Source organism: Drosophila serrata, unplaced genomic scaffold (assembly GCF_035046125.1).
Source record: "Drosophila serrata isolate PLE 108 unplaced genomic scaffold, ASM3504612v1 contig_245, whole genome shotgun sequence".
Classification (NCBI taxonomy): Eukaryota; Metazoa; Arthropoda; class Insecta; order Diptera; family Drosophilidae; genus Drosophila; species Drosophila serrata.
Window position 1 is genome coordinate 462,088 of NW_028257143.1, and position 27,914 is coordinate 490,001.

The window sequence follows — 27,914 nt, forward strand, 5'->3', positions numbered from 1 at the left end:
AGGCCGTAAGGTATGGGAGATGCTGTACTCTTTTTCTTTATAAGGAAGTCTAGTTTAAAATGGAAATATGAGTACTTTTGTAATACATATGTATTTCATACAAATAGAGTCAATATTTTACAATACATTAAATACACAATATGTTTATCATAGTTATTAGTTTTTTTGTTTTTTTTTTATAAATTATTAAAAGCTTCTTACATATTCTGTTTGATTTCGCTAATTATTAAATAACAAGCAAATACAATATAATACCAGATCCTAATCGTATATTAAAAAGGAACATAAACTATACACACAATGATAACACGTTGAAAAATGATTCCTACACAATACATATCCATATCCTCTCATTCGCTTCTACAAGGAACATTTACATAATATACAAACATACATAATACGTACGGTTACAACGATTGTTTGCCTTTTCTTTGGGAAAGAACAGAGTCCATCTATTATATTCATTAGCTTCAATTTCAGGAAGTGAGTTAAGAAACTAATAGAGAGAATCCGAAATCATGTTAAATGCTACACGGAAACGAACTTAACTAGCTCGAAGATAGTTCGGATATCTTATTAATAGATTGTTTTCTTTTTCTTTTAGTTGCCAACTGAATTTATTCAATAAATGTTGGGCAATTTAAGGTTATTGATTCTGTTTAAGCCAGAAAAAATAAGTAGAAGACATTAAACTAGGCTCACACATTGATTATTAGGAGGGTAATGATTGCTAGACTGAGATTTCCTGAATATGTACACGTTTCTTGCCGCTGGTGCCCCCGGCTCCTGTTGTCGAGTTTCCCCCTGAACCTGCTTGCCGCAAGATGCCTGTTTGTTGCTGCTGCTGATGCTGTTGTTGTTGGGCGGCCAGAAATGATCGAGGTGGTGGTGGCGGCTCGGGTATATCATCGTCTCTGGTGATCTCCGTATCGGACACGGCTGCCGCCTTGACTGCCTCCTCTATCGCCTTAAAGGACATCTGATCCGAGGACTGGACCGCATAATCGAATTGCTGCGGACTGTTAAACTGCATTGTTGTGTCCACGAAGGATCCGCGCTTGCTGCTCATCGCTGATGTGGACTCCATCACCGTGGGCAGGACGCCGTAGGTGACCATTTCGATGGAAGGATCCCCCGGCTTGGTCTTAAGCAAATCCAAAGTGCTTGTAGAGCACGCTCCCCAGGTGTCCATCATTAGCGAGGTTTGGCCCGTTGAAGACGACGACGATGGCGGCAGCTCCACCAGAAGTTTTTCTTCCTTCAGCTGCTTGGTTTTCTCATCGTAGCAGCTGTATTCTCCAAAGACCACGCCCACCCCGCCTTTGCTGTCTACGACGGAACCGCTTAAGGTATAGGCATCGGCGATATCACCCGCACCGGGTCCGCCCACTCCTCCGCTAGCACCCATTAAGGCGTTGAGCTTAAGCATGCTAGAATTCTTGCTGGTGTCGCTCTCTTGCAGCTCCTCCTTGGTCTTGGCATCGCGAGCCCGCTTCTCGCGCTGATGGTAAATGCCCGCGAAAATCAGAACATTGAGAATAAGTAGGAAACAGCCCACGGCCACGGTGGCTATCAGGGCGGTAGTGTAGCTCTGGAACTGCTTGCCACTTAGTCGCCTGAGCAGCTCCAGGTTTCCAATTATACCCGTGGAAGCGGTGGCCAGGTCCTTTTGCGTCTCCACCCGCGTGACTCCGGTCCGATTGTCTTTTGGTGCCTGGGTGGTGGTCAGTTCGGACACGGACATTGCGCCATCGATGCCGCACTCTGCAATGGGAGGGATTGGAAAGCGATTAAAATAGGGGCAGACTTCATCAAAGGCCATCACTCAAGCTCACCTGTGGTAGTGGTTGCACCTGTAGCCATGGCATTCAAAGCTTGCGTGGCATTTGTACTCGGGACCTTTTGAGGTGGCGGCGGTGGAGGTGGCGTCGTCGTCGTCGTTGTTCTGCTCTTCTGCATGATAAGTATGGGATCATCGTCCGCTGGCTTCGTCTGCAACTGTGGCCGCACAACGCCTAAAACAACAATATCGATTTCGATTTAATAGATTTCATTAAGCATATTTATATTTCCAAAATCTTACCTTCATAAAGGTCCCTGTTGTTCATATCGTCCTGAAACTGATGATGTCTCATCGACTGGTCATTGATGTTGAAGTGACGATGCAGCTGAGGGATGAGATTCAACCACATGGACAGCTTGTGACCACGATAATGGCTCTGAATGTTGGCCTTGTTCCCTGAAAATGAAAAAAATTTTCTTTAATATATCTCTCTCTTCAGATGTTCTTTAGTTTGCTTACCCAATTCCACGTAGAGCTGATTGACCACATCGTAGGCATCCCAAAAAGGCAGTTCGTCGCCATCATAGCTGCCCACATCACGGTCACTGGATATGCCCAGCTGGGTAAAGGCGGCATCGTTGCTCCGCATTCTTCTCCGGATGTAGGAACGCTTCTCGTGCATGGCATTGCTCCGGCGCTGGTTGTAGATCACGGCCAGGTTGAGCGCTTCACTGAGATTGGGATGGGTTAGGCCAGTGGAGCGTTTCTTCTGATGATGCAGGGCAGGATTTGTGTCCTCGCTCGGATTGGCTAACGCTGGTTTGACCGAGGAAAGGTTTGGATTGCTGTGGGTTTAAGATAAATAAAAAAAAAATACAGAAAAATAATAAAATATGCTTTACGCTTTACGAGTTTTTCAGTTGGGTATCTTCTCAGAACTTACCCGGTTTTTGCGAAATTGGACAAATATCGCAGCATAAGTCGACCAATTTGGCGCTCCTGAGTTGTGTAGTTGTGTGGAAAGAGAGGGGACATGGGCAGGCCCAGCCAGAAAGGCACATCTTCGCCGCGCACGGAACCAGTTCTCTGAGGAATTTAAAGCATTGATTTAAGTAAGGTATTTTTCCTCCTTTAAAGACTACTCTCACCTGTGGATACTCCTCCTCTACGGTTTTGTGTTTAAAGTGCAGAAAATAAGCACGTCCCCCGCGGAAGCTGTGCATGTAGCCCAATTTAATCAGCGGCGAGGCCGTGTGGCCATCGCTCAGAAACTGGAGGGTGGCGTCGCGGGAGCTAAGAGGATTACGTATAGCTTTCTCCCAGTCGGTGTACTCATTCTGAAATAAGCAAAGTTATGGACTTTATATTGTATCAGACCCGAGAAGGGGTGAAGTTCAGAATATGAAATCCTTGAATTAAAACGAGATTGGGTTCTGGGCCTTCATGAGATATAAGCTAAAGGTAAAGCTACAACTTTTAATGACAACTTGTCTCACCTTCAATACCGCAAATATCTCATTCAGATGATAGTGAAAATTGTTGCGTACAAAGGTTCGCAGGATACGATCCCGCCGCGTCTCATTAAAGCCAAACTCCAAGTCCTGGGCACTCAAATCCAAATAGGACTCCACAGATGTAAGGCAGAATATGAGGTCTCGTTTCGGAAAGTTTGCATATTCAATTCCTGAAGTACTGTCGTTTTGACAAAAGCGATTAACTCCGAAATTATGCATCTTATTTCTGTATAATTACCTAACAATAGCCGATCCCAGAGGCAGCGTTGTGCTGCCCAAGGGATTGGCGCCTGGCGATATTACAGTTCCATCCACAAATGGAGCGAATCCCACGAGAAAACTGAAAGGAAATAAGGGTAAGGATAAGAATCCGTTTAAATTTGTAACTTTTTATGGTATTTATGATAATATTTAATATTAGGAAATGGTTTATCCAACACATTTGCCTGACTTACCGCGGATGATCCACTTTCACCGACAGCAACTCAGCGACGCTCTTGGTGCGCAGGCAGGGTGCCAGGTCATCGTATAGCATATCGCCATGGCAGCCAGTCTGCTCCGCCACCCGACGCTTCACAAAGAGCGGGTTCTTCTGGATGGCCCAAGGGGACAGGGCACTCCCACTGACCAGCACTGTGCGCTGTATTAAATCTGGCAAAAGTTTAGAAATTATTTATAAGTTTTATTTGCTCAAAAGTTGTTTATATCAAAGCCTTGTTCTCAAACTGTTAGCATTGCTTCGTTTAAATTTAAAAAAATTAAAGGAAAAAAGAAAAGGGAACGGACTAGACATGGTAAAACTAGATCGTACCACTCGCCACTGGGGAAACTACCAATATGTTGGCCAGCACAGCCCCGGTGCCATAGCCCAGGAGCGTGATACTCTGGGGATCCCCGCCAAATGCGGGTAGATTCTCCTTAAGCCAGTGCAGGCCCGCAACCAAATCCATTAGCCCAAAGTTGCCCTGGGCACTCTCCTTGCCGCCGGTTTTGAGGAAACCAAAGATTCCCAGACGAAAGTTGATTGTCACGACGATGACATTGCCGTGGGCGGCCAGCTCGGAGCCATCGTAGGGATTCCCTGAGTTCCAGTCGTACGATTCGCCATGTATGAATACCACAGTGGACAGTTTGGTCTTAGCTTCGCCAGCAGAATCATCGATATTGCCTGTCAAAAGAGGAGGTGGGACATGTTATTACTTTTTACTCAACGAGAGTTCAAATATTTTATTCACAGGCGATGCTGTGGCAGGCGATGTTCATGGTGGTTCAATGCTGCCAATCCCACAATGCTTGCAGTTGAGACCTTAAAACACTGCAATGCACTACGGAATTGAAAGCTTCGATACCTTTTGATGTTGAATAAGGAAGACCAATACATAAGCTATTGTTTCACACTTTCAAAGACTACTTAAAGTTCACTATGAACACTTACGTTTCTGGCGGCGCGTCTCGTAGGGCACATAGATATTTAGGTATAAGCAGTCTTCCGATTGGTTCTTGAGCAGCGGCAACAGGCGCCGCAGCTGGGCGAGGCGAGCGCGCGGCACTTCCAGGAGCGCTTCCGGTCCGTTGGGCGGGATGGGAACGTTCTGCGGACAGACGGGCGAGAATCGATCCGCGCTGCGAACCGTTTTCCACGTCGAGGGCGTTATGGGGGGCATAAATCTGCGAAAGGCACAGAGAGAGAAAGGAGCAATATTCGTTGCGATAAGTAAATTTATTGTTTTGGCCACTTGGGCAAAAAGCAAACGAATATCACGTATACGCAGAGTATTCCCGCAAAATATATACAAATACAACTCAGGTCAGAATTAGAGCTCTAATATAAGGGAGGTTGCCTTTCAAAAAAATTAAATATAAAAATAACTAATTGTAATCTAAGTTTCTTGGTTACTTATTAGCAAATGTCAAATTTTATTTTTATATTTAATTTTACTTTATTTATCTATGTTATTAGGGTTTAAATTATTATATAGTCACAAAAATACCATTGAGTAGTTTTTGTAAGAATACTTATTTTAAAGTCTTTAAGGTTAAATAGGTTGTAAAATAACAAAGTAAAGTGGTACCTTAGAAACTAAAATACAATAATTTTCCATAATTAGAAGTTATTTGAATTGAAAGCTGTAAAAAATGTAAAATGTAAAAAATGTAAAAATGAAATATAATAAATATTTCTTTCTTCTCGAATATGATTTAATTGATTTTTATTAATCTCGAACTATTGCGAGCTATAGATATAGCTAGATGGCTAGCTGGTTACACGCTATCTTCAAATTTTGTTGAAAAGCCAAAGAGAAATATTTTAGTTCAGTTATTTTAATATAGTTAGCTGCTTCTTAAGATACATTATTTTAATATCATTAATTAGTATTTTAGTAAAATATATTAGTAATAATATTATGGATGTCAAAAGGTCTTAATTTATTATGTTAAGTTACAATACAAAAAAATCATTTCGAAAATGTTATTTCATTTAGAATTGATTAATATTCTTAATATTTCTATCAACTAAAGACCAGCACAATAATTCACAATATTTTTAAATGCCAATTAAATTTTGAAGGCCTATTATTTTGACTTTATATAGATATATACATATGTACATATACATATCTATATATAGATGAATATGTGGAAGATGGTGGCTATTAAGTGGAAGGGATTCGCTGGGCTCGTAAAGCACTGAAACTAAGTACCGGCCATCAATCAAAATTGCAAACTGCTTTTGATTAATTGTGCATTTTATTGTTTTGCGTTGAAATCCATCGATCATAAGGACGGATTGCGGATTTGCGGATTGGATGAGCCAAGGAGACAGGCATCGGCGATAAATATGGCTTGGCTGATGCTATGTTGATTTTATGACGCGATAATTGACGCGAAACGTTTTGATTGTTTTTTGCTCCTTTGTGGCTACAGCCACGGCTCCTGCCCCAAGCCCCAAAGCCCCAGTTAGTCAGCTTCCAGCTCTCATCTTCCCACTCCGGCTCCATTTTTGGGCATCCGGGCAAAGGCAAACAATGGACCGCATAAACAAAAAGCTCGCGCTTTGCGGCGAGCATAATTTTTCAGCTCTACGTGACTTGGTTCGTGTGCATTTCACGTTCACAGTTTCGGTAACTCCGCCCTACCGGGTAAAAAAACCCATTCGACATTGGGCTCTCCGGCTAAAATTAATACTTTTTCGAATGGAAGCCGTTGCAAAAAGTTTTCGCTATAAACTATTTATAAACGAAATATAACCATTTTTGTTGTTTTTGCCAACTTTTGTCGAGTGTTAACAGCTAACGTTTTATTCGGTGTTTTATTCTTGCTTTTTCTGTTGGGGTACACTGAATTTTGAATTTTTACCCACATAGTACTCTAATATTTGTTGTGCGCAGGTTAGCTAAAAGGCTTACTGCCAGTATGGTAAATAACCATCTAAAACATAAAAAGCTTTTTGTGGAATTCGATTTTTGCTGCCACCTTATGGGTCTACCTTTTTTAATATTCTGTGCATTTTTGATTACAAAATATAGGCGACAGATGCGCTTGATTAATTGGCAGCAAAAATCACGTTTTATCAGCAGCAGCAGGATTACAGCATGCTTCGTCCCCTCCAGGAGCCGAGGGAAAGCTGAAGATCTGGGGGATTTGGCTTTTGATTAACTTCTGTTTGCCGATTTTCGGCATCTGTTGCTGCATGATAATGAACCGCATTCATAAACGACTTCATTCCGCAGGCGTCACACTTTCCCGCAGGAAGTAATTAAAGAACAATTTTCATGAATTGTGGCTAAGCAAACAGCACGGAGCACGGAGCACGGAGCTCGGAGCTCGGAGCTCGGAGCACTGAGAGAAGGTGATGGTGGCGGCTGCTGAAGGACCCTTTAAGTACTTCATCCAATCGCTTCATCAAACACACTTGTTGTTCATGCATGTCACACAAAGCTTTTACTCCTTCGCAAGCCAACGCCTGTATATCCTTCGGTGTATGTATGTCGCACAGAAGTGTGAAAGTGCCTAAGTAAGGGGAAACTTTTGTAATATCCCAGAAACTTCACTCGGGGTCTCAGCTTTCCGCTCAATACCATCAACTGCCTGGCAATGGCTTATCGAACTTTGCGGCTCAGAGGTCCTTTTGCAGGTCCGTGTGCTGCCGTGTTGCTCTCCGGAGCCGTCAACTGTTTTGTTATTAATTGGGTGTGGAGCTTCGCTGATTCCTCGAGAGAAACAACCGCGGAAGTTTAATGTGTTTTGCCGTTTTTTGTTTTTTAAATCGCAACCAAAAACTAGCTCACAGAAAAAAAACTTTTTTAATTGTTACGTATACAGTGCAAAGTTGTGGATTAATTCCAAGTAGCACTTTGGCTTCATTACGAGCGGCTCCAGCCCACCGGCTTCCTTGCCGTCCCTGCGGAACTTTAAATCCTCAAACAATGCTTTGGGATTTCCGGGGCTGGGGTCCGTAAACTTCTCACTTGCAAGAGTCCGGAGTCCGGAGTCCAACGGACCCGCACCCGGACCAGCACTGTAGTGCCAAGCACCATCCACACACATATTTCATGAGAATAATTATTAAAATTGCTTTGGATAAAGTTGCGCTGCGGCGCAGTGTGAAAAAAGTTGGCCAAGAGAGGCGAGCCTTTTAGCCCGAGACGACCCCCATGTGGCATCCAGATTGCGATATCTGGTCGGACCGAAGGTGCGGGCGTGAGTAACCCAGGCACGGAGACAAAAATTAAGGGTTTTCGTTAGGCTACCGCGTTGTGTTTCCTTAAACTTAAAGACCGTAGTAAAAATTCTGCTCAATTCAATTGAATTTAAAAATTGTTAAACAAAAATAATACGTACAGAAATATGCAATGAATTATTCTATGTTTCCAATTCAATATAAATAGTTATTTTCGCTTTCACTTAAAAGCAATTTTTACTTTTAATGTATAACATTTTAGATTTCTATTATAATCAACTTATAATTTAATCAAATTCATGTTTTTTGGTATTGAATTATATTGAAACTACTCCCCCTAGAACTCTTGCATATGATTAGCATATGAATAAAATAAATAAAGAGAAATTTTTGAATTAATTACATCAGAACTCAAAGTGCTTTTGTGTTAAAAGAAATCATATTTCTTGAGTAAAAGCTCCCCAAACAAGTTATTTTCAAACAATTTAAAACTAAGTTAGCTAAAAATATAATATTTTTAAAAATTTGGAACGAATCTTGGCATCCTTGACTACACAAAAAATGCTTATTCGTCGTGAGTGTCACGATGCCTGCTCCATTTGGTTGGGCAACACCCCAAAAACCCCACCCACCCCAACATGAAACCACGACTCCCCGGGGAGACGTAATCTTGAGCAACACTGAATCGCGCGACTCCACCTGAGACTCACCTGAGACTGCCCACCGGCGGCGAGGCATAGGGAATGCCCAGGAAGGCCTCTACCAGTGGCGAGGAGCGCACCACGATCCCCCGCAGGAGGCCGTATTTGGTCTTCACCGTGTTACTGCCGCCATGGAGGCACTCACAGCCCTCGGGCCAGAGGCTGGTGAGGAGCAGTAACAGCAGCAGCATGGTGGCCTCCGGGTGGACAGGAGGCGGAGTTGAGCTGGTTCCGGGATAATGGGGTGGCCTTCTCCTTGGTTGGCTGGCAGCTGCTCCGGCTGACGCTGCTGACGTGGCCGATGATGGCTGGCGCCTTTGATTGTGTTCGTCGGTTGTGGAATCCTCTAGAAATCTCTTTAATGTTATCAGTCTTATAATGCAAATTCCCGTTGCCATGATGCGGGCATCCGTTTCCGTTTCTGTGTCCGTTTCCGTTTCCGCTTTCCGCTCTTTATCTTTATCTTTATCTTGTGCATCCGGATCCGCTTCCGCAAGCGTTTGCTGCTCAATTGAAGCGCCGATAGTTTTAATGCACGCCATCCAGGAACCGAGGCAAAGCAAACCGTAAATTTGTAGAAAACGCGATTGAATTATCCGAGTCTCCGCCGGCTGGCGGCTCCTTGGCCTTGAGCCCGAACTCAGTTTCTGGGCGTGGGGCTGCGACAGCGATGTGGACGTGGATGTGGACTGCGACTGCGACTGCAACTGGGAATGGGATTGGGAATGGGATCGAAACAGGATGCGGCAGGATGTCGGGTCCGCTTCATTTTGACAGCCGTTGTGCGCATGTTGAGCTTGTGATTCACGTGCACCGTCGCCATAGTTGGACTTTAGCGCTTTGATTTCAAATATTATACACCGCACGTGGTGGCCTCCGCTCTATTAGAGTCGCAATTTCAGCGTCCGTCCCCGTCGCCGATTTCCAATCCCTCGTCCTCCGTGTCCGGATATCCAGGAAAATGTCTGCAAATGTGAGAAAAGCAAATTTCCAGCATTAGTGTTAGCGTCAAAAGCGAGTCTGCAGCGATGGCGAAGCTAACCTATAACCAATTGCGAGAATGGCGAATAGCGGGGCTGCTTTCCTTTTATGAGATTGCAGATTGCTAGCCGGAGCAAAGTGCAGTTCAGTTCAGTTCAGTTTAGTTTAATTCGGAGCAGAGCTGGGAAAGGAGCGGAGCGTAGCAGAGAGGAGAGGACCTTTACGCTGCCAGGCTCGGGTCTTAACTGCGCCACGCATCAGAGCGTGGCATCCTTAAATAGCCTTGGTCAATGCATCCGGCCAAGCAGCCATAGAAGCAACGGCAGATGCAGCACTGGCATCAGCAGCACCACCAACTCGTTACACGGAGAAAAATACCATTAAGTGGGTTTTCAATTTGGATTATAAAGGAATAAGTTTTGGTATTAACTAGCAAGGTGTCTTGCAGCTATGTTCCTTGATACAGAAAGGCTAATGATCGAGTGACATAAATAGTGAAAACGGCTGAATTAAAAACTAAAAATTGAATAGTAGTTATATTTGGTATAAAAAGCTCAATTTAAAACTTATTTTAGTAAACTCTTATTGATCTATCTCTAAAAAATTACCATCCTTTAGATGTATAATTGATGCAAAATAACATGACATACTAAGGCTATAAAATCACTTAAAAAACTAAACAAATAATACTAACATTTTTATGGCATACAGTAGAAAAATGCAATGAAATATTTAAGGTATACGATTCCTCAACACACTTTTGGCCATGGAATTAAATTATTTTAATTGAATCTTATTACTGGATAAGAAAAGTCCCCAGTAAAGCTAATTTTCATCAAATTTTCCAAAGTGCACCGTAATGGGGTCTGCTTTGGCGCCCACTTTATGGCTGCACTAAGGACGGTGCACGTCTGTGGTGTCGGGGCTGATGGTGATGGGGCTGCTCCAACCCCATGCTCCTTGTCACCGGTGGTGCAGGTGCAAAGCGCTTTGCTACGGCACCGTTTGACCTCGCCTTCTGCCCTCCATCACACTGCTCCTCCGTATCCCGCATCTCACATCCCTGGCATGGGTCTTCTGAGAGCTGCAGCTTGGGGCAAAGGCTGCCTGGAAAACGTGTTGGTCCACTGTGAACTAGTTCGGCGAATGTGTTTTATGGGAAATGGGAAACCCAATGATTGATGTTTGAATTGGTTCGAATTTTAACGATAGCCGATGATCTTTTATTGATTTCGCAAGGATTTTTAATATCATTAAACTTGGATATGTATGTTAAACGCTAGATCTTGCTCTGAAGATTGTTAATCCTTATATTGACTTTATTGAAGGTTTTTATTGATTTATTGTTATAGAAGTCTAAACTACCTTTTCTTAATATCCACTTTTGCCATAAATGGATTTAAAATTATATATTTTCATGCCATAAATGGGTTTTATATGATTAAAGCTCACAGGAGTGCCACAGTAAATAGTAAATAGTAAATAGTAAATCCGTTTAAGAGGTTCAGAAATTATTATAAATAACACTATTTATCTTTAATGCTATTGAATGATATTAGTTAATCGAACAATAACCTTTAAAAAACCCTGTTTCAAATACCTATCCTAAAAGGATCTATCTGCCGGCAAACATATTCCAGCATATTAGTCCATTTGCATGGAAATACACATTGCCTACTCTCATCACATTACAATGTTAATCCCTAATGTGGGCTACGCACTCGCCTCGCCGACAGAATGGGGTAAAGTGGTTTTATTTGGGTTAAGATAAAAATGTGTAAATCTGTCAACCTTTTAGGTGTTAATTTAATGTACTTAGCCGGTTCGTTGTCCCTGCCATAAGCACACACGGAGCACACACTCGGAACTGGAAGCTGGGAACTGGGAAGCTCGGAAAACTGTGGACCCGGAGCAGCGGCACAAATGTTATGGACTCCTAAGCTCTTGTGGGCCTCATTAACAAATGCTACGCCCGGCTCCATTCTGCGGGTCAGGAAAGGCAAAGCCGGGAGCGGGGAGCAGGACGATTGGGAGTGCGGCCATATATCTTTGCCGCTCCCAGGCAGAGCTGTTTAAATCCGTATATTTTATAAAGCTAAACAATTGGCAAAAATAAAACAACGAGCAGAATGCAGGGCGGACTGAAAACGAGACGAGTTGAGACCGGTTGGGATGACTCCGGTTGGGATGACTCCGGTTGAGCCGGGCTAAACAAACACACATTTCACTAAATTGCAGCCATAAAACTAAAGTTTAACTATGCTGCGGACCGTAGAGTATTGCCCATGGACAGCTTAACATTTTTCCCCCTCATATCAAGGATATCCCTGCGCCATCCTTTGTTTCCCGCACTCAGCTATGTGTGGTGTGTGTACTCCGTGTGTACTCTGTGTGTGTGTTGACAACCGAAATGTCGGCACGTTTTTAACGAAAAAATTGCTCGTGTCTTCCAGTTGACTTTGGTTCCCTGTGCGCTGAGTAATGCTCTGAGTCATGGCTGCCCGGGATTTTTCGAATAAATTTCAACTTTTCAATTAACTAAGAGCTGAAAATGGCATTCCTGCTGCAGCGTTCAGTATTTATGTTTATGCAGGACCCTTTAAGTGGAAGCTGCCACTGCCGCGCCGCTGTCTCCTGTATGATAAATATTTACATTTTCCCCTTGCGAGTATTCCGCTTTGCTTGGCAAATGTCTTTCATGCCATGCGCTTTCTTTACCTCTTTATGTCGTTTCAACTTTCTTTCATTCTGTATGGGAAATCTGTAAAGACCGATAAAATTGCATATTTTCCATGAAAGGCGTTGGCCCCGCCGGGCGAAAAAAGTGGAGAAGAAAAAAAATATAGGGGGAAATGGAAAATGGGGGCCCAGACATTTATCCCAGGCATCACGAACGCTCATTCACACAACAGCTGGGCGAGATGGGGCCGATGGGGCCGATGGGGCCGATGGGGCCAAAGATGCAGAAGATGAAACACACACGCAGACGGATTTACATACGCAGAGCGGAAATGCGAGGAGCTGGCATGGAAATCATGGCAACGCAAACAGGAAATGTTACGCTCCCGACTTTCTCAGGTCCTTTTCTCATTTCTGCTGCCAAGGAAGGTAATGGGGATGCTGCAGGCAACAGCCAGACTATTGGTTGCCCATTTTCTGGGAATCACTCAAATGCCAACGGATTTTCAAGAACCCCCTCCAATGGCATTCGATCTAATACATTCGGCTGGGTTGCCTCAGGTTTCTGATTTTTTTTACTTTACAGGATAACAAGGCGGCCTGATTGAACAAAGGATAGCATGGGCGTAGGCCAGCTATTCAGCTATATACTACTGCGGATATAATATGGGTCTGATTTTAATATAAAAATAAATCCCCTGTGTAATCAATGGTTTATGCACAAAAAAAAAACTAAATTAAAATTCTTCGAACCAAATCAAAAAGTTTAGGGTCCTCCCCCTCTAAAAATCCTCCTTTTGGCTTCAAATATTAAGCCTGATTTACGTGACATTCTAGTAATTGTGTATATAATGATGAACTTCCATCTTTAGTGAGCTTAAGTAGTGAAAAACGAGCAAGCAACCTGCTGAGCGTGTCCTGTAACAAAAACGATCCTTGTGCGATCTGACAGAAAAGCTTTTATTTAAGTAATGAAGTGACCAAAATCCCCCTGTGTATAACCAACTCCAGTGTAAAAAAGTAGCAATTTCTCAATGTAATCTCGAATATTTGCTACAGGAAAGGCTCATTGCTGGCTGCTCCCCAATAGCTACGCCTGTGGTCCTGTGCGCGCAATGCCAGCACATTTTTACTGGGTAACGATCCCCGAGGAGTGGAGTGGCAGTGGAAGGCCACCCGCAAAATAACACATTCCCGCACAGATGGAGCCTCCTGCTCCAGGGGCTGTACTCCGCACCCTGTCATTCCCATTCGCTGGGTGAAGTTTTTGCATTAAAAGTGGAAATAAAAGTTGCAAGACGCATTAAAAATTGTTGCATTTTACAATTGCGAAGGAATTGCAATTGTGCAATGACGATGGCGTTGGCAATTGCACAGCAGTTGGAATTTCTGAGATGTGCCAGAGACAGCGATGTGGCTGATGTTGATGTGGATGTCGATGTCGATGCCGATGATAATGGCGATGCCGGTTAACTATTGACGGTTCTGGCTGGAGCACTTTTTAATAAGTTTTGCAAATGAATCTTGGATAAACTCGTGTTTCCCCCATTGCCCGCCGAAAGCGCAGTCAAAGACAACTGAAAATTGTAAGGAAATTGCCAAAGAAAAGCCAAACCAAAGCAATATCTTTCGTTTAGTCGAGCATTCAATTGATTTTCCCCGGCGAACATCAGGAAATAAGCTTTAAGCGAGGACGGCGAGGAGAGACAATGGCCAGGCGACGGAGTAAGGAAAATATTTATGAAAATAAATACAGATTGTTCGGTCTATATATATATATATCTTCCATCTTTCAGTGAGCTTCAGCTATGTTATGTCTGTTGAGTTTTTATGTCAGAGTTTCTGCCTTAGCGAAATGTTATTTTTTGTTTTCTTACGCTCTGCCACACAAAAGAATATTTGATAGCAATCTGCAGACGGTTAGGCGAATATATACATATTTCAAACTTTAAAGATAGCTGTTTTATGTCTAAAATATATGTAGCTGAGCCGTGCTGTCCATCAAATTTGAAGTCACACAATGGAATTTTGTTAAATTTAATTGGCCCGGTCTCTCTTGGCCAGAAAACTTAATTACAGAAATCAATTTGGCAAATATTTGACAGGTGCTTTGTGTCTGGCTCAGGTTTTTGCTTGAAAGCCACCACTTAGTGTTATTGTTTTCAAATATTAAGCACAATGTATTAATTTCCTTGTTGACACTTGGGCAAATATTGTTCAAGGAATTAAGTGTCTATTGTGGGTTAAAACTATGGCTGGTTCAATAAATTATTTCTGTCAAGTCAGGAACCTATAAGGGTAGCTACTACTTGACTTTTGCCGACTCGATTCGATTCAGTAAACATGAAAACTTGATCAGAAACTGCTGAATCGAAGTAATTTTAGCTAAAGTATATACAGCTGAAAATTCACTTTACTTTTTTGTTTTACTCTTGGCCAGCTTTAAGTCAAGTTCGGAAATCTTTCCGAGAATTCGGCTCACACTACGTCCCGAAAGGGTCACCAAAAATATATATTTGGATTTCTTCATCTGGCGAAAAGCACTCGACCCTCGTTTGCAAATCGTTTGATGAACCCATTTGGTGCAATCATGAAAATGCGATATAATTAGCAGCCAAGTTACAAGGACTTGTGAAAGGGCCGTGGACAGGCTGTCGAGGACCTTAGCGATTTCAATTTCGCACCAAAAAAGGAATTACGCCCCCTTATCCTTTTTAATTTCGCAGTGTTTTTTGTTTTATTTGCCATTTAAATTATAATTCTCGTTTGACCTTTTTTGGTAAGCGGCCGTATGTGTGTGTGTTTGGGTGTGTGTGTGTGTGCGGGTCCTCCATTTGCCCGGCTGTCAGAAAAAGGACGAAGCGTCTGCTCGAAATGGCAAAAGGCGAAAGCCATGCGCCCAGGCCCAGGCCCAGGACGAGCCAGGCATCGCCAGGCCGAGAATGTGGAACTACAAAACATTTCAAATGCCATTTAGTGCCAGCCGTCGTTGTTGCACCTCACTCGCACACAGGGACGCATACACTGGGAGAAAATATTAACCAAATTATCTTTTTTTCAAATAGAGTGAGAGTTTACTATGTTGTCATTGACAAGTCGACTTTAATAGGAACAAATAAGAAAAGGAACTACTCTGTAGTATAAATCGATTAATTATAATGATTTAGAATAGTTTTAGATCTTTAAAGGAATACATACATATACATACATTTCTAATTTGTTCTTTTAATTGATTATAGCAAATATAATATTTATTAACACTAAATAACATTAAGTTCTCTTTAAAATATGTAGTTCCGAGTGTTTTTGTATAAATCATAATAAATTCGTCAATTCGGTTGATTTTTAGGTTTTAAAGTAAATAATACTCTTATCTAATCTTATTTAACTAAAGTAAAGTAAATAATATTCTTATCTAATCTTATTTAACTAAAATTTTGTTATTTTATCTTCTTATTTGAATGTTTATTTTTAGCTCAACGAAAAATTTAACGCATTATCCGTGAAATCACCTTTGAAAGCGATGATTTAAGTACGTTAAAAGTTATAGGAAACTGATTCAAACTAAAGTCTTCAAAAAAAGGAATAGGAAAGATAATTACATTATTTTGTCCCCTTGTTTTTTTCAGGTAAATAATAGTGCCGCGTTTCTCCGAGTGCGGGGGACACACGCACTCTGTGGACTGGATGGCATTTGCCGGAACCATGGGCGGTGAAATCACAGAACTTTCCCCTTTCATTATGCTGCAGAATAAACGAGGTTACATGGCTGCTTGAATCCACAACCGAATAAGACAGGAAAGGGGCGCGGTCGAGGATTGGGTCCGAGGAGGAGGAATGCCGGGCGTCCCGGGCACTTGGCAAGCTCTTTGGGTCTCGTTTTTGCTCTCGTTTCTGCAAACTTTGTTATGTATTTTTCCGCACTCATTTTTACTTTTTTTTTTTTTATTTTTTAAGTTGTTGTTCCACAGTGAAGATTTGCCGAGTTGGCGAATCTCATTCGGAAATGCATTTCTGTTGCCCCACAAACAAAAAAAGAAGAAAAAGAGCGAACAAAAATAACAGGGAATTTGTCAATAATGCATATAGAATCAACTTTCCTTCCGTTCGACCCGCAGGATGACACACTATGACTGCATCCTCGCTCCCTGCCGGGGATCCACCCCAAAAGATTTATGTATATTAAAGCCTGCCCCCTTTCGTAATTAGAAAACAATTCTATTTATTTTTGCACAATTGTCGGGAGGAAAGTTTGAACAAGTTGACAAATAAATTTATTGCCATATCTCGGGTGCCAAGGCAATGGGAAAGTGAATATGTGTCTGACATTTACAGTCACTCATATTAGGGGCCGCTCCTCAACCCTTGGGGCTCTCGGAACGGAACGGAAATCGAAAATAAAGTTTGAACCGAGCAAGCTGAAGGTTGAACCAGCTCTGTGAAATCTCTGCCTTTTTGTTGTTTTAGCACCGGGGGGAAATTGCTTTTTAATGGACTTCATTTGGATGTTTTCAGCCCTCCTGCTGGGGGTATAAAAACTGATATTGTTTACAGGTCCATTGTGGTTGCTTTTTGTTTCCCTTTCCGTATGATGCTCGTCCTTGTAACTATTTTCTTAAGCCCAAAGTGATTTATTGAGACAACTATTTCATTTTTAAATATATTTATTTGGAGTTAATATATCAAGGCGGTACTCACATCGCTTTAATGCTCAAACCAGTATATTCTTATTAAAGCCCGAGGCAACTTTCACCTCCTTTCATATTCAAGGAAATTTCTCCCCATAGACAAATGAAATAATTATCAATTATGTGGAACACACAGACTCTGTTGTCCTACTAGTTCCAATTCTAATTATAATTACTCCCCCAGGATTCTTTGACGCCTAATGACCTAAGGACTTTGTTGCTGCACACAAAATGCAAATGAGGCAACTGTGGTCAATTGAAACATATTCTAAGCTGATTTATGCAAGTCTATGGTATAGTGTATATGTACATGTACAAGTGCCATGTAGGAGGTGATTAACATGGGAATGAAGATACAGATGGGGACGTATGGAGATGCAGGAGCAGGATATACGATATACGGCGATGGGCGGAAATGGGATCTGCTCTGTGGCGACGACTAAAGTAAAGTTGACCAAATTACGGAGGCATAAATTATTTATGACTGCGGCAAGAGCCAAACAGGCGTGCAAACACATTCAACATGCTACCCAACTCAACTTGACTCAACTAGCCCCAGCTTGAAATTGTTAATAGTTGGGTCATGGTACAGTGTTTACGCAAAAAATTTAAATTCAAACATCTTTAAAGATGAATTTTTGAAGATTTAAAAACTCTTGGAAGCTGGAAATATAATGCACTGCGAAAGATGTTTGGCATAAGAACCCATCAATTGTTACCCTTTTCTTAATGGGACTTGGGAGCTTGAAATCCTAGAGTTTTGCCTTTGCCCACGGTCTCCCTAGAATAATTATAACTTAAGAAAATGATCATATTGTGGTCTTTCAGCAAAAAATTCCGATAAAGATACATACAAATTATAGAAAAAGCGGTAAAGGAAGGAGGATCCTTTCTAAATAAAAAGGGAACACACATTGACATATGTATCTTAAAATGCAATAATGCTTATTTTGATAACAAATTAAAGAAAAAACAAACATTTTTAAAACTTAATTTTGTGACAAGTAATTTGAAAAACCAGAAAGTTGTTGTTGTTGAGGCTTGACTGTAGTAAAAATGTGGTGTGTGTAATAAGGTTGGGCATCGAGAAGAGTCGAGGTACTTGGTTGAATGTAAACATGGGAAACTACTCTCTACCACTGTCGATGCTGTTCCTGTTGCGATGGGGTACTCCACTTATCGTATTTACTATGTACTTAGTATAATTAAATGGGTTTAATGCAAATGCTCGTCCCGCCCCCCCTCTGCGAAGATTCGAGCCTAGTCAAGTTTATTCATCATTCGGTTCGAACTACGAAGAGATGCGTGCCGGAAAATCTTCTGTTTTCGCACACTTTGTGTGACTTTGTTTTGTGAGGGGCCCGTTTCTGTTGTGTTTCTGTGGAAATTGAGTTGGTCTGTAGTTTAATGAGCATGTAAATTAAAAGGATGCACTTAATGCTGCTTTATACGATACCCCATGCGGTGTTCGTACATACGAGTATATGGTTTGTACATCCCTTTGGCTTATATATCCCAATCGAAATTTATTGCTGCCGTGAACCGAAAACTTTCAATCGGTGCCAATGGAATTAATTTGAGCCTGCGCATACACACACACAGAGACACTGGCCCAGGACTCCTCTGTGTGTATTGTTAATGTATTTATGTATGTATCTAGGTGTGGGAGCGATTCGAGTATGCATACTTGTTTATCTTCCCCCCAAACATACATATGTATGTCTATATGGGTGCTTCTCAAGGATGTGTGCTTTACGTTACGAGTGCGGCCGCAAGCACAGTTTGTTTTGTTCAGGCGACTAAGTCCTGCTAAGCTCCTCTTAGGATATAGCTGAACTCCTTTTGGACTCAACCGATTTTCCGCTGGATTTCGATTCCAGGTGAGTAGTGGCATTCATTTATCTTTGATTTAAATTCAAAGTTTTCTCCATTGTTTGCATAGTCATTTTAGTTTTAGAGTTTTTAGCTTACCACTGAGCTTTTAATGCGGTTTTCATATTCTTTATTATAGTCTGTTAACATAGTACATAGTATTTGTTTTATTGTTTAACTTCAATTTAATTTCCAGCCAGATAAAGAACTTAAATATTGCATGTTTAATTTAAAAATTTTCCCATTTTTCTATATTTAGCAATCAACAATTACGTGACATGTACTGGAAAGTGAAAACCAATTATTTATATTTGGGTTACCCGCATTGTTTTAATTCCGAATGCTATCGTTGGGTAAATCAAATGCAATAATTTTTAAAATTGATAGAGAAATACCGAGTGCCTCGGCACTCAGAGGAGCTTCCAGCGGCAGCTACCACAAAAGCCTCTCGCTTTGGAGCACTCCACATGGTGAATATTTTATATATTTCTCCGACATTTGTATGCCGGTCTGCTGCATTAAATACTCTCGGTTGTAAAATCGGTGGGGCAAACACACACTCACACACTCACACATGTGAGAGCACAAAAGGGCAATTCATTACGCAATGATAATTAACATGTAATCAGAGTTGGTAACGACTTGGTTCTGGCCCTGTGAATATGGCCACGGTATGGCTGGGGGGCATAAAAGGTGGAGGAGTGCAAATTAAATTTGGGCTCCAACCTTTTATGCCCCAAAGGGGATGAGTACTTCCGGGATGAGCATTTAAAGTGGCGGATGAATAAAAAGAACGCAATAAAATTAAAACTGCAAAATCGACTGCATAAATCAGTCAGAATCCCTGCTCTGGATCCTGTCTCCTGTCTCCACATCTCTCCTCTTCATCTGTTCCTGTCGGCCCAGTAAATGGCATATCAATGCGTGATTACGTATACGCCGCATGGGCCAAACAAATTGCTGTGCCCCTCCAAAGGCGAAGTGGCGAGCGGCAGCAACGGCGGCATTGGGGGCGTTCGCTTCATTATGCCGAATGCCTACGTGCACTACTTATTTATCAAGTGATGGCGCGACTCTGGTGCCACCACGCCCCAACCAGCGCCTCCTTTATTTATGGAAGTGACTCGCCGAGTGCGAAGTCCTCGCGTATCATCCATCGCACCCACGCCAACTGCCCACAACCCGCTGGGTCATGCTTCCGATTGCTTCCGCATCATTGCACACTGGTTCAAACAATTTGTTCGATGCCGCCAACGAATTATTCACAATTTACAATTGCAAAATAATAATATAAAGCAATTTTGGTAAAATAAACACATATAAAACTCGATTGGGTTAGAGGAAACATCAACAAAGGCAAGTATTTTCTTAATTACGAAAGTTAAACTGAAAAGGTTATATGGTATATCAGATTGCTATTTTTATTTTGCGTTATACCAAAAAAAGTACAGGAATTGAATTGTAAATATTTAAATTTAATACATATAAAATAGGAATAGCTCGATTGAACACACAACATGAGTTATGGAAAATGCATCATGGCTCATTGCAAGTTGTAAGTTATTAATTTATAATGCACCTCTTTGCAGGCAATAAATATTATATGAAAATTCTGTAGAGGGCCTTAAATATTTAAATCCTGTTATACATTTAGCGGTAAATTGATTAAATATCGTAGGGAAAATGATCTCTTTAAATTACAATAGTAGGGAAGCTATGTTAAGAACAATAAGAAATTCTAAAATCCTAAACATGAAAATGCTCATTTTATTGCCTTTGGAATACAAAATTCGAAAGTAATATATTTTTTGTATAATCATTAATATAATTATTAATGAAGCAACATTTTGAAAATTCGTGTAGTAAACATACATTCATAACTAAATAAATAAATATTATAAATAATAATTCCATATACAATTCTTTAAGCAACATTGTAATATTTTAATGTTCTATTCATATTCGAATTAATAATTATACATTCCTGACCAGTGTGCTTTGTCTGCGGGGGACAGCCACCGTATAAGATACGAAAATAAGGACATGCGAAGTGCCTGGATATACGACTATATGAAGGAGTGTGCGTTAAATGTCTGCCGCTGATAATGAGGAGCGGAGCAGTGGGATAGGCCGAGGGGCTGGGCCGCATCTTTATCCTGATCCGTTGCCTGCCGCCCGCTGATGAGGTTTACGTTTGAATAATTTATGACACAATAAAAAAGCAGGAAAAGCCAGCAAGGAAAAGCCGAGTTGGAACGGGATTGGGATTGGGATTGGGATTTGGATCGGTAGCCAGAGCCATACCGAGAACCATAACCGCTGCAATAGCCGCAAGGTGCAAAGAGGCGGCGGCAAAGACGGATGAGTCCGTGGCAACTGTGGCTATGGAAATGCCATTTAGATACACGCGCATCTGCGGATGCTACGTGGCACACGCACACTCACACACAATCACACACACACCATTCATCCGGGCAAGAGGATAGAAGGATGGGAGGATGGGAGGCTAGGAGGACGATGGCAGCCAGCGTTTTTATTCATTTCAAAAAATGATAATTGGCTACTGACAGCCGCAGCACAAGCCGCAGGGCGAGGGGTTAGACCACGCAAAGTGGGCACAGAATGGAGGAGCACTAGTGGCAGTGGTAAGCTGGCTTCTCTGTTTGCTTCTTAGTGGGCGGAAGGGGCCTTTGATATCCGGTACTTGTGTAGTCTATGGGTATATGGGATTATTTTCCATAAAGCAGTCAGTAAGGAATTATCCATTGGTGAAGTACATAAATAAATAAATAAATACAAGTCCCTAATAACCACTTTAGTGATTTCCGTGACTACAAGGACCCAGCCATTATCTGCTTATTTACCTAGAGTTCTTTTATAAATACTATAAATAAATATATTCCTAATATAAGAAGCATTTTCGATTTATTTATATATCGTCATAACAAGTCACCTTATCGTAGTCTAAGAGCATCAGATATTGAGGTCTCAGTTTCTTTTCTTTAGTAACGCCTTTCGGGTATGCAACACATTTTCAAGCAAAGCGCAGTGTGTACGCGGTATTTCGTTGCCGAAAGCAGACAACTGCAGCGTTTCCACTTGTTTTTCCGTCGTGTCCTGTGTTGGCGGAAGCGGCTAAATCAGAAACAGAATCAGGCGAGCCAAGCAGCGGAAACTGTAGCTGAAGTTGAATGGCAGGCTGAATAGACTGCCGGACGGAGAGCCTGAAAGAGAGAGCCAGCTCTAGCAGATAGAGAGTGCAAAAAAAGGGAATATAAATTGCCTCTTAAATATGGAATAAGTGCGGAAAAGTGTACACCAGTCGACGACCGCCAGCAAACAACAAACATGCACATAGATAAACTATATAGCTTCTGGCCAAGATAAACACGCACACACACAAGCAGCAAAAACACACACACACACACGCAGACAACACGCAAACGACAGAAAAAGAAGAATCTGATGGAGAAGATGAAGCCAAGTTTTGTAACAGTTGCAAATATAAAGCAAAGTGGGCGTGTAATTGCGTATGTATGCCCGCTCGCGTGTATTTGTGTGTGCGTGTGTGTGTGTGTGTAGGGCGTGGGAGGGGCACACGCCCCACTCCAGCACCCTTTCATCTACGTCTTACTGCCATCCACAACAGGCTCATCTCCTTTGGCTGCCATCTCCTTTGTGTCCCTTTTGCATAGAATCCTTTGGCAATAGACACATAAATTCTAGCCAACACAACGTTTCGATTCAGATTCATTCCCCATTCAAAGCAAACGGCCGGGGGGCGGGGCCAGTTGAGGGGGTGCGGGTGGGTGTTGGCCACAAAAGTGTTGGATCTTGTGTTTATAGCCATGTTAGATTTGCCACTAGTCCTCGTGTCCCCTAATCTCTTGGCCATTTGTTAATTCCCCACTCTCGATAAGAGTTATTTTCTAAAAGTAAAGCTAATGGCTTAACAAATTACCAAATATATCTTCGCTTTGGTTTCCCGAAACCCCGATTTTTATCCAGATATTTCCCCGTTTTATACTCATTTTATTTCCTCTAATAATAATGCTAATTATTCTTTAAAAAGATAATTAGCGCAATGCTGACTTGACTGCATTGCAGAGAGGCTTTAAATGTTGCCATTGGCAACGTGACGTATGAGTAATTCTCTAAAATAATGTGTTTGCCTTGAAACATTTTTCGTTCATTGATTTGGCTTGCCACATAAATAATATTTCAAAAAAGCAATCACGTGAAAAAACAGGGGTGTAAATTCATGTCACATCTTGTTAATTGGGTGCAACAGTGAGGCATAGGAATGCATGGCTAATAAAAGCGATTAAAATGATTAATAAAATATTTACGATAAATTTTAAAATTCAAGTTAATGCCCTCTTTAATAGGATTTAATTTTAAGTCCCACCTACGCTTATTTGAAATCCATATATATAATTCTAGATCAAACTGATTAGATTAAATTCTTCTAAAGTGTAAAAAAGGCATTAATTAATGCCATTCGACAAACCCATTAACTGATTTGGTTTTTATTTAATGTCATACATTAATAAATAATTATGTCCGAATGAATGTTAACACATCCTTTTTTTCAGTTTTACACCTACGTGCTTTTGTTGAAACAATTATTTGTTATTGGTTGAGTTGCGGTTCACATTGCGTATGCGCAATGGCTAGACATAACTTGGTTAAAATCAAACTTTAGACGTTTTTTCTTAGTTGCTTTATTAGTGCATTTAAAAAAAGAATACTTCAGCCACATTAAATACGGTCAGCAATAATTTCTCTTTGGTAAATAATTTACATATTGGTGGCTAACATGGCGTATGCGTAATTGTTGGTAAATTTAACTTCTTTTCCAGTGAAATGAATGAATTGAAAATGTTTTCCCTGATTAAAAATAATGTTTGCACATTAAATACCTGAACGATTTATGTTTAATTGGTTTTTCACACAATTACTCAAATAAATGCGATTCCAGAAAATATTTCAAAGAATTTACAGACCTGCTCGTTTACATATTAAATATATGTATAATTTCACTCAATTTACTCTTATTTAAGTCGAGCATTCCGTGAATTGCTATGGATTCAATTCAAAACTGTACTACTACAATAGTTTATTTGGCAGAACTGTTTCAATTAAGTGAAATTACACATAAGAACTTTGTGGTGCCTAATTTAAAGCACACAATGCTGAAACCTTTAAAGTATTGAATATAATTACTCGTTTGAGACTCGTAGCTAGCTCTCACTAACTAAATGGAGAATTCCAAATTAGAAGAAATTCCCAAAGGTGTAGAATGCAATTTTGTAATCAAACATTTAACTCATTGCCTGCGCAACGTTGATTGCCTCTCACTCGGCTGGGAAGCTGGTGGAAGGCAATCTAATAGAAATACGAAACACATACACAAAGTTAAATAAAAGAATATGATACAAAGGTAAAGCCAAGAGCTGAACAAAGTTCCACCATATCCCCACTTGCAATCCCCAGGAATCTCATACTCCGTCCCGAGCTTTGCGTCCTGCTCAACGGATCCGTTCACACCACAGGCCACGACTTTTGCTTTTTTTCCCCCTCGGCTGACTTGGCTTGTCCCGTGCTTGGGTGGCACACAAAGTTGCCGCCAGCCAGGGAGCCAGCATCACACACATCGGTGTATATATCCTATATGGGGATGATATATATACAGGTCCCGCCATGGACACATCGCTTTCATTTTAGGTGGCGCAGAACAGTAAAAAATCCCCTTCGTACACATTTCAGGCAAAAATTTCAATTAAGACTTTTACTATGAATTCATTTCTGTTTGCCTTCGTGTGTTTATGTGCTTGTGTCCTCGCCTTGTTTGTCGCTATTTAGTAAATGTGCGCATCTGTGTGCGTTGGCTTGAACCTTTGCCAGGACCGTTGGTAATTTTTCCTTGTTTTATGTTTAAGCGAAATTGGTCAACAGTCTTTTGTTTGGCGCGCCGGATGCAATTTTAATCTGCCGGAATGCCAGGCAGACTCACGCACCACAGGCGAGAAGCCTCCACGGCATGATGGATACCAAGGGGTGGTGTTCCGAAGGTTGAATGAGAGAAATAATGACTACAAGCCGCAAAACACAAATACAGCAAACATAGACAGACAGACAGACACACCAGCTCTAACCCAGACGGACGAGGCACACTCACACGCACACGTTCAACCAAATGGCAAGAGCAACCACATAATATTTTAGTTTTTTGACCCAAAAATGTCAGCGGGACATGAATTATCACTGCCGCCATCGCCAGCCGTCGGTGAAGCGAGGGCAGCTCTATTGGTTGTCAAGGATTTCAATATTCAATTTTGTCTAAGCATATTACGTATACGTATATTCGTAGCATATTACGTATACGTAATGAGATACGTATATACAAATTAATATAATTAAAATATTTCGCTTTGCAATATAACAAACAAATGTATTAAGTTTGTCTCTTCATACATAAAAGTTTATAAAACAAAATATTGCGTATACGTAATCTGATATTTATAAAAGAAATTATTACGTATACGTAATAAGATACGTATATACAAATTAATAAAATTAAAATATTTAGCTTTGGAATATAATAAACAACATTTTACGTATACGTAATATGATATTTATAAAAGAAAATATTACGTATACGTACGTATATGTACGTATTCGTAATATTTTGTTTTATAAACTTGACTGCATGAAAAGACAAATTTAATACAAATTTTATTATACTTTAAAAGCTAAATATTTAAATTTTATTAATTTGTATCTAAAAAAAAATTAAATCAATAAAATAAAATTGGATACTACTTTTTAAGCGGTGGAAATCGGGCTCTAAAGGGTTTTACAAAGCCAAAGCAAAAGTAAGGAATTTTTTTTTATATGTTCGGCCATATTTGATAATAATGCGGCTGACTTTTTGACGTAACGGAGCTCGTATAAAATTCTTTTTGATGGGATTAACGCAGCGAGTACAGAAGCCAAAGCATACTTTTCGGGGCGAACCGCAGCGTTTGATGGAATTAAGCCAAAGGTGGCCAATATCGCAAAGTGGCACACAGGCCTAATGTCATCTTCTTGGCTCCTGGAAAATTTCAAGCCGAGACGAGCCGAGCCGGGCTAATTTCATTCTGAGATCCGCCCTCGCAGCGGTCCTTGATGTTTGCGGCCATTGCTGTTGTTGTTGTTTTAGCCACGCAGGTTGCTCTTTGCCTTGCTTCTGCTTGTTTGCCTATGTTTGCCTATGAATAACAGGAAAACCAACAACTATGCTGGGCATAGCAAGGGAGCAAGGAAGCCGAGGAGCGTAGCTCACTCTCTCACTCTCGTTCTCTTTCTCTTTCTGCAGGCAGCTCAGGGTGAATTGAAAAGCGGCAGATGAGAAGGAGGAAGGAGCTGGAGGAAAACAAGATGAAGGAGCAAAAGAAGGAGCTGCGGCGTCGCTTCGGCAGCGACCGCGGCAGAGCCATCTTGAGGCGTTGCAAGGCGACGACGCGACGTCAGCGGCGACGTCGACGACTGTCACTTTCAAAGAGGGAAAAAATCTGTTTGGGGCGTTTTTATTTTTTGTACCCTCTACTCGTAGAGGACAAGGGTATGATAGGTTTGACCGCATTAATACAGTAATTACCATTATATAAACACTAGAATTACCAAGACTTTTTAACCGAATTGTTCCAAGATATGTACATTAAATGCCGAGCTAAAAATACAGATAAAGATGACTGAGCTTAAATATAACCTATTATTTTAAGCCGGCTAGAATTCAATAACAATTAGATTTTGTAAGTTGGAGTAATGAACATCATTGGATATAAGAAACACAGGCACTATGAATGGACAACACCAAGTCGGCACACTCTAGTTTTTTTCGGAATTAATAGGAGGAACTTTGCCTGTACATTTCTTTTTTGTGTGCTTCGTCCTTTTTCATCTACTTTTGCATGACTTATTTGGGCTCACCTTTCGAGCTGTTGGTCCTCGTCCTTGGCAAGCTGCTTAATCGCCTTTGTCCCTTTTAACTTTTGCGCCGCCAATTTTCTCCCCTTTTTTGTCAGGATGCGCTGGAATTTGCCTGTAGTTTTATTTTAGTTCACGTTGGCTTGAGTGCACGGAGTATTAAAAGTTTATTTGGCTTACAAATTTAGTTTGTCATTTCTTTGGTTTTCACTTTCGCTTTTTTTCCTTTTGGTGACTGTCCCGTTGTATTCAACAAATTGTTCGCGCTTCTCCTTCAGCTTCACCTTCACTTCTCTCGCTCGCTCGTTGCCCGTCGTTTTTCCCACTCGCACGGCTTATACGTGTGCGTGCGTATGAGTCGGTGCCCGTTTATGCTTGGCTTTGTCTTTGCGAGCAGCAGGTTTTCACAGTTAATTGAGTCTGCTCGGGTTTTTTTCTATCGTTGGTCACACTTTTTAACACTGGCTGTGAGCTGACTTTTTCACACGTCACACTTCAGCTTCTTATTCTGGCTCTGTTCGGTTCTGTTCTGCTTGTTTTTCTCGTTTCCTCTTGCGTTCTATCCGTACTCCGTGTCCGTGTCCGTCTGCGTGCGCGTTCGCTCTTGCTCTGATGCTGACACAACGATGCTCCGACTCTAATTGCGTTAAAATATTTTCGCTCCCACAACAACAAAAGCCAACAGTGAAAGCCAGGGGAGAGAGTGGAGCAGCTGCAGCAACAACAACGGCGCCGACAACAACGGGCGCTCTCCAATTTGTCTGATGCTGCCTGGTGCTTCTTCCTTCCACTATTGCCACACAGTTCAATTTCAAGTTGAAAACTTTTTTCGGGTGAAGCTCTCCCACCACCCACACAGGCAAGCAAGCATACGCACACCCGAAACGTTCACTTTGAGCAGCTTTCGGTGAGAGCCGCTCTTCGTTCCTGGGCTGCGTGTGTGTGTGTGAGTGTGTGTCTGATTTTGTTTTCCCATCTCGTCGCTCTATTGTTGTTGCTGTTGTTCCTGCCATCGTGAGCGAGAGGTTCGTCGTTCGTTTT

At 41.4% G+C, this 27,914-nt stretch overlaps 1 protein-coding gene across 2 annotated transcripts; it reads right to left on the reverse strand.

Annotated features, from left to right (window-relative positions):
• Window positions 1-72: 72 nt before the first annotated feature.
• Nlg2 (Neuroligin 2) lies at window positions 73-27,822 on the reverse strand. 2 transcript variants are annotated; one of them, XM_086832257.1, is made up of 13 exons: window positions 26,877-27,822; window positions 8,689-9,644; window positions 4,733-4,965; window positions 4,109-4,465; window positions 3,753-3,948; window positions 3,536-3,637; window positions 3,280-3,475; window positions 2,932-3,120; window positions 2,727-2,869; window positions 2,303-2,628; window positions 2,084-2,239; window positions 1,836-2,015; window positions 73-1,764 (listed from the first exon to the last, which is right to left on the reverse strand). In XM_086832257.1, exons 2-13 carry the CDS (start codon window positions 9,219-9,221, stop codon window positions 731-733), a joined length of 3,645 nt encoding a protein of 1,214 aa, XP_086688383.1. In that variant the 5' UTR covers window positions 9,222-9,644; window positions 26,877-27,822; the 3' UTR covers window positions 73-730. The 2 variants fall into 2 exon arrangements, with proteins under 2 accessions (XP_086688383.1, XP_086688384.1); XM_086832258.1 differs by lacking the exon at window positions 26,877-27,822 and adding an exon at window positions 9,722-11,284.
• Between the last annotated feature and the right edge of the window lie 92 nt (window positions 27,823-27,914).

What these genes read in the sequence shown, in the direction of transcription:
- Nlg2 (XM_086832257.1), bottom strand. Translation starts at nt 9,221, where the DNA reads ATGGCGTGCATTAAAACTATCGGCGCTTCAATTGAGCAGCAAACGCTT. An exon ending in AGATATTTGCGGTATTGAAG is followed by an intron (nt 3,121 to 3,279) that starts GTGAGACAAGTT and finishes TGCTTATTTCAG; the next exon opens with AATGAGTACACCGACTGGGA. An exon ending in AGGTGCAACCACTACCACAG is followed by an intron (nt 1,765 to 1,835) that starts GTGAGCTTGAGT and finishes CTCCCATTGCAG; the next exon opens with AGTGCGGCATCGATGGCGCA.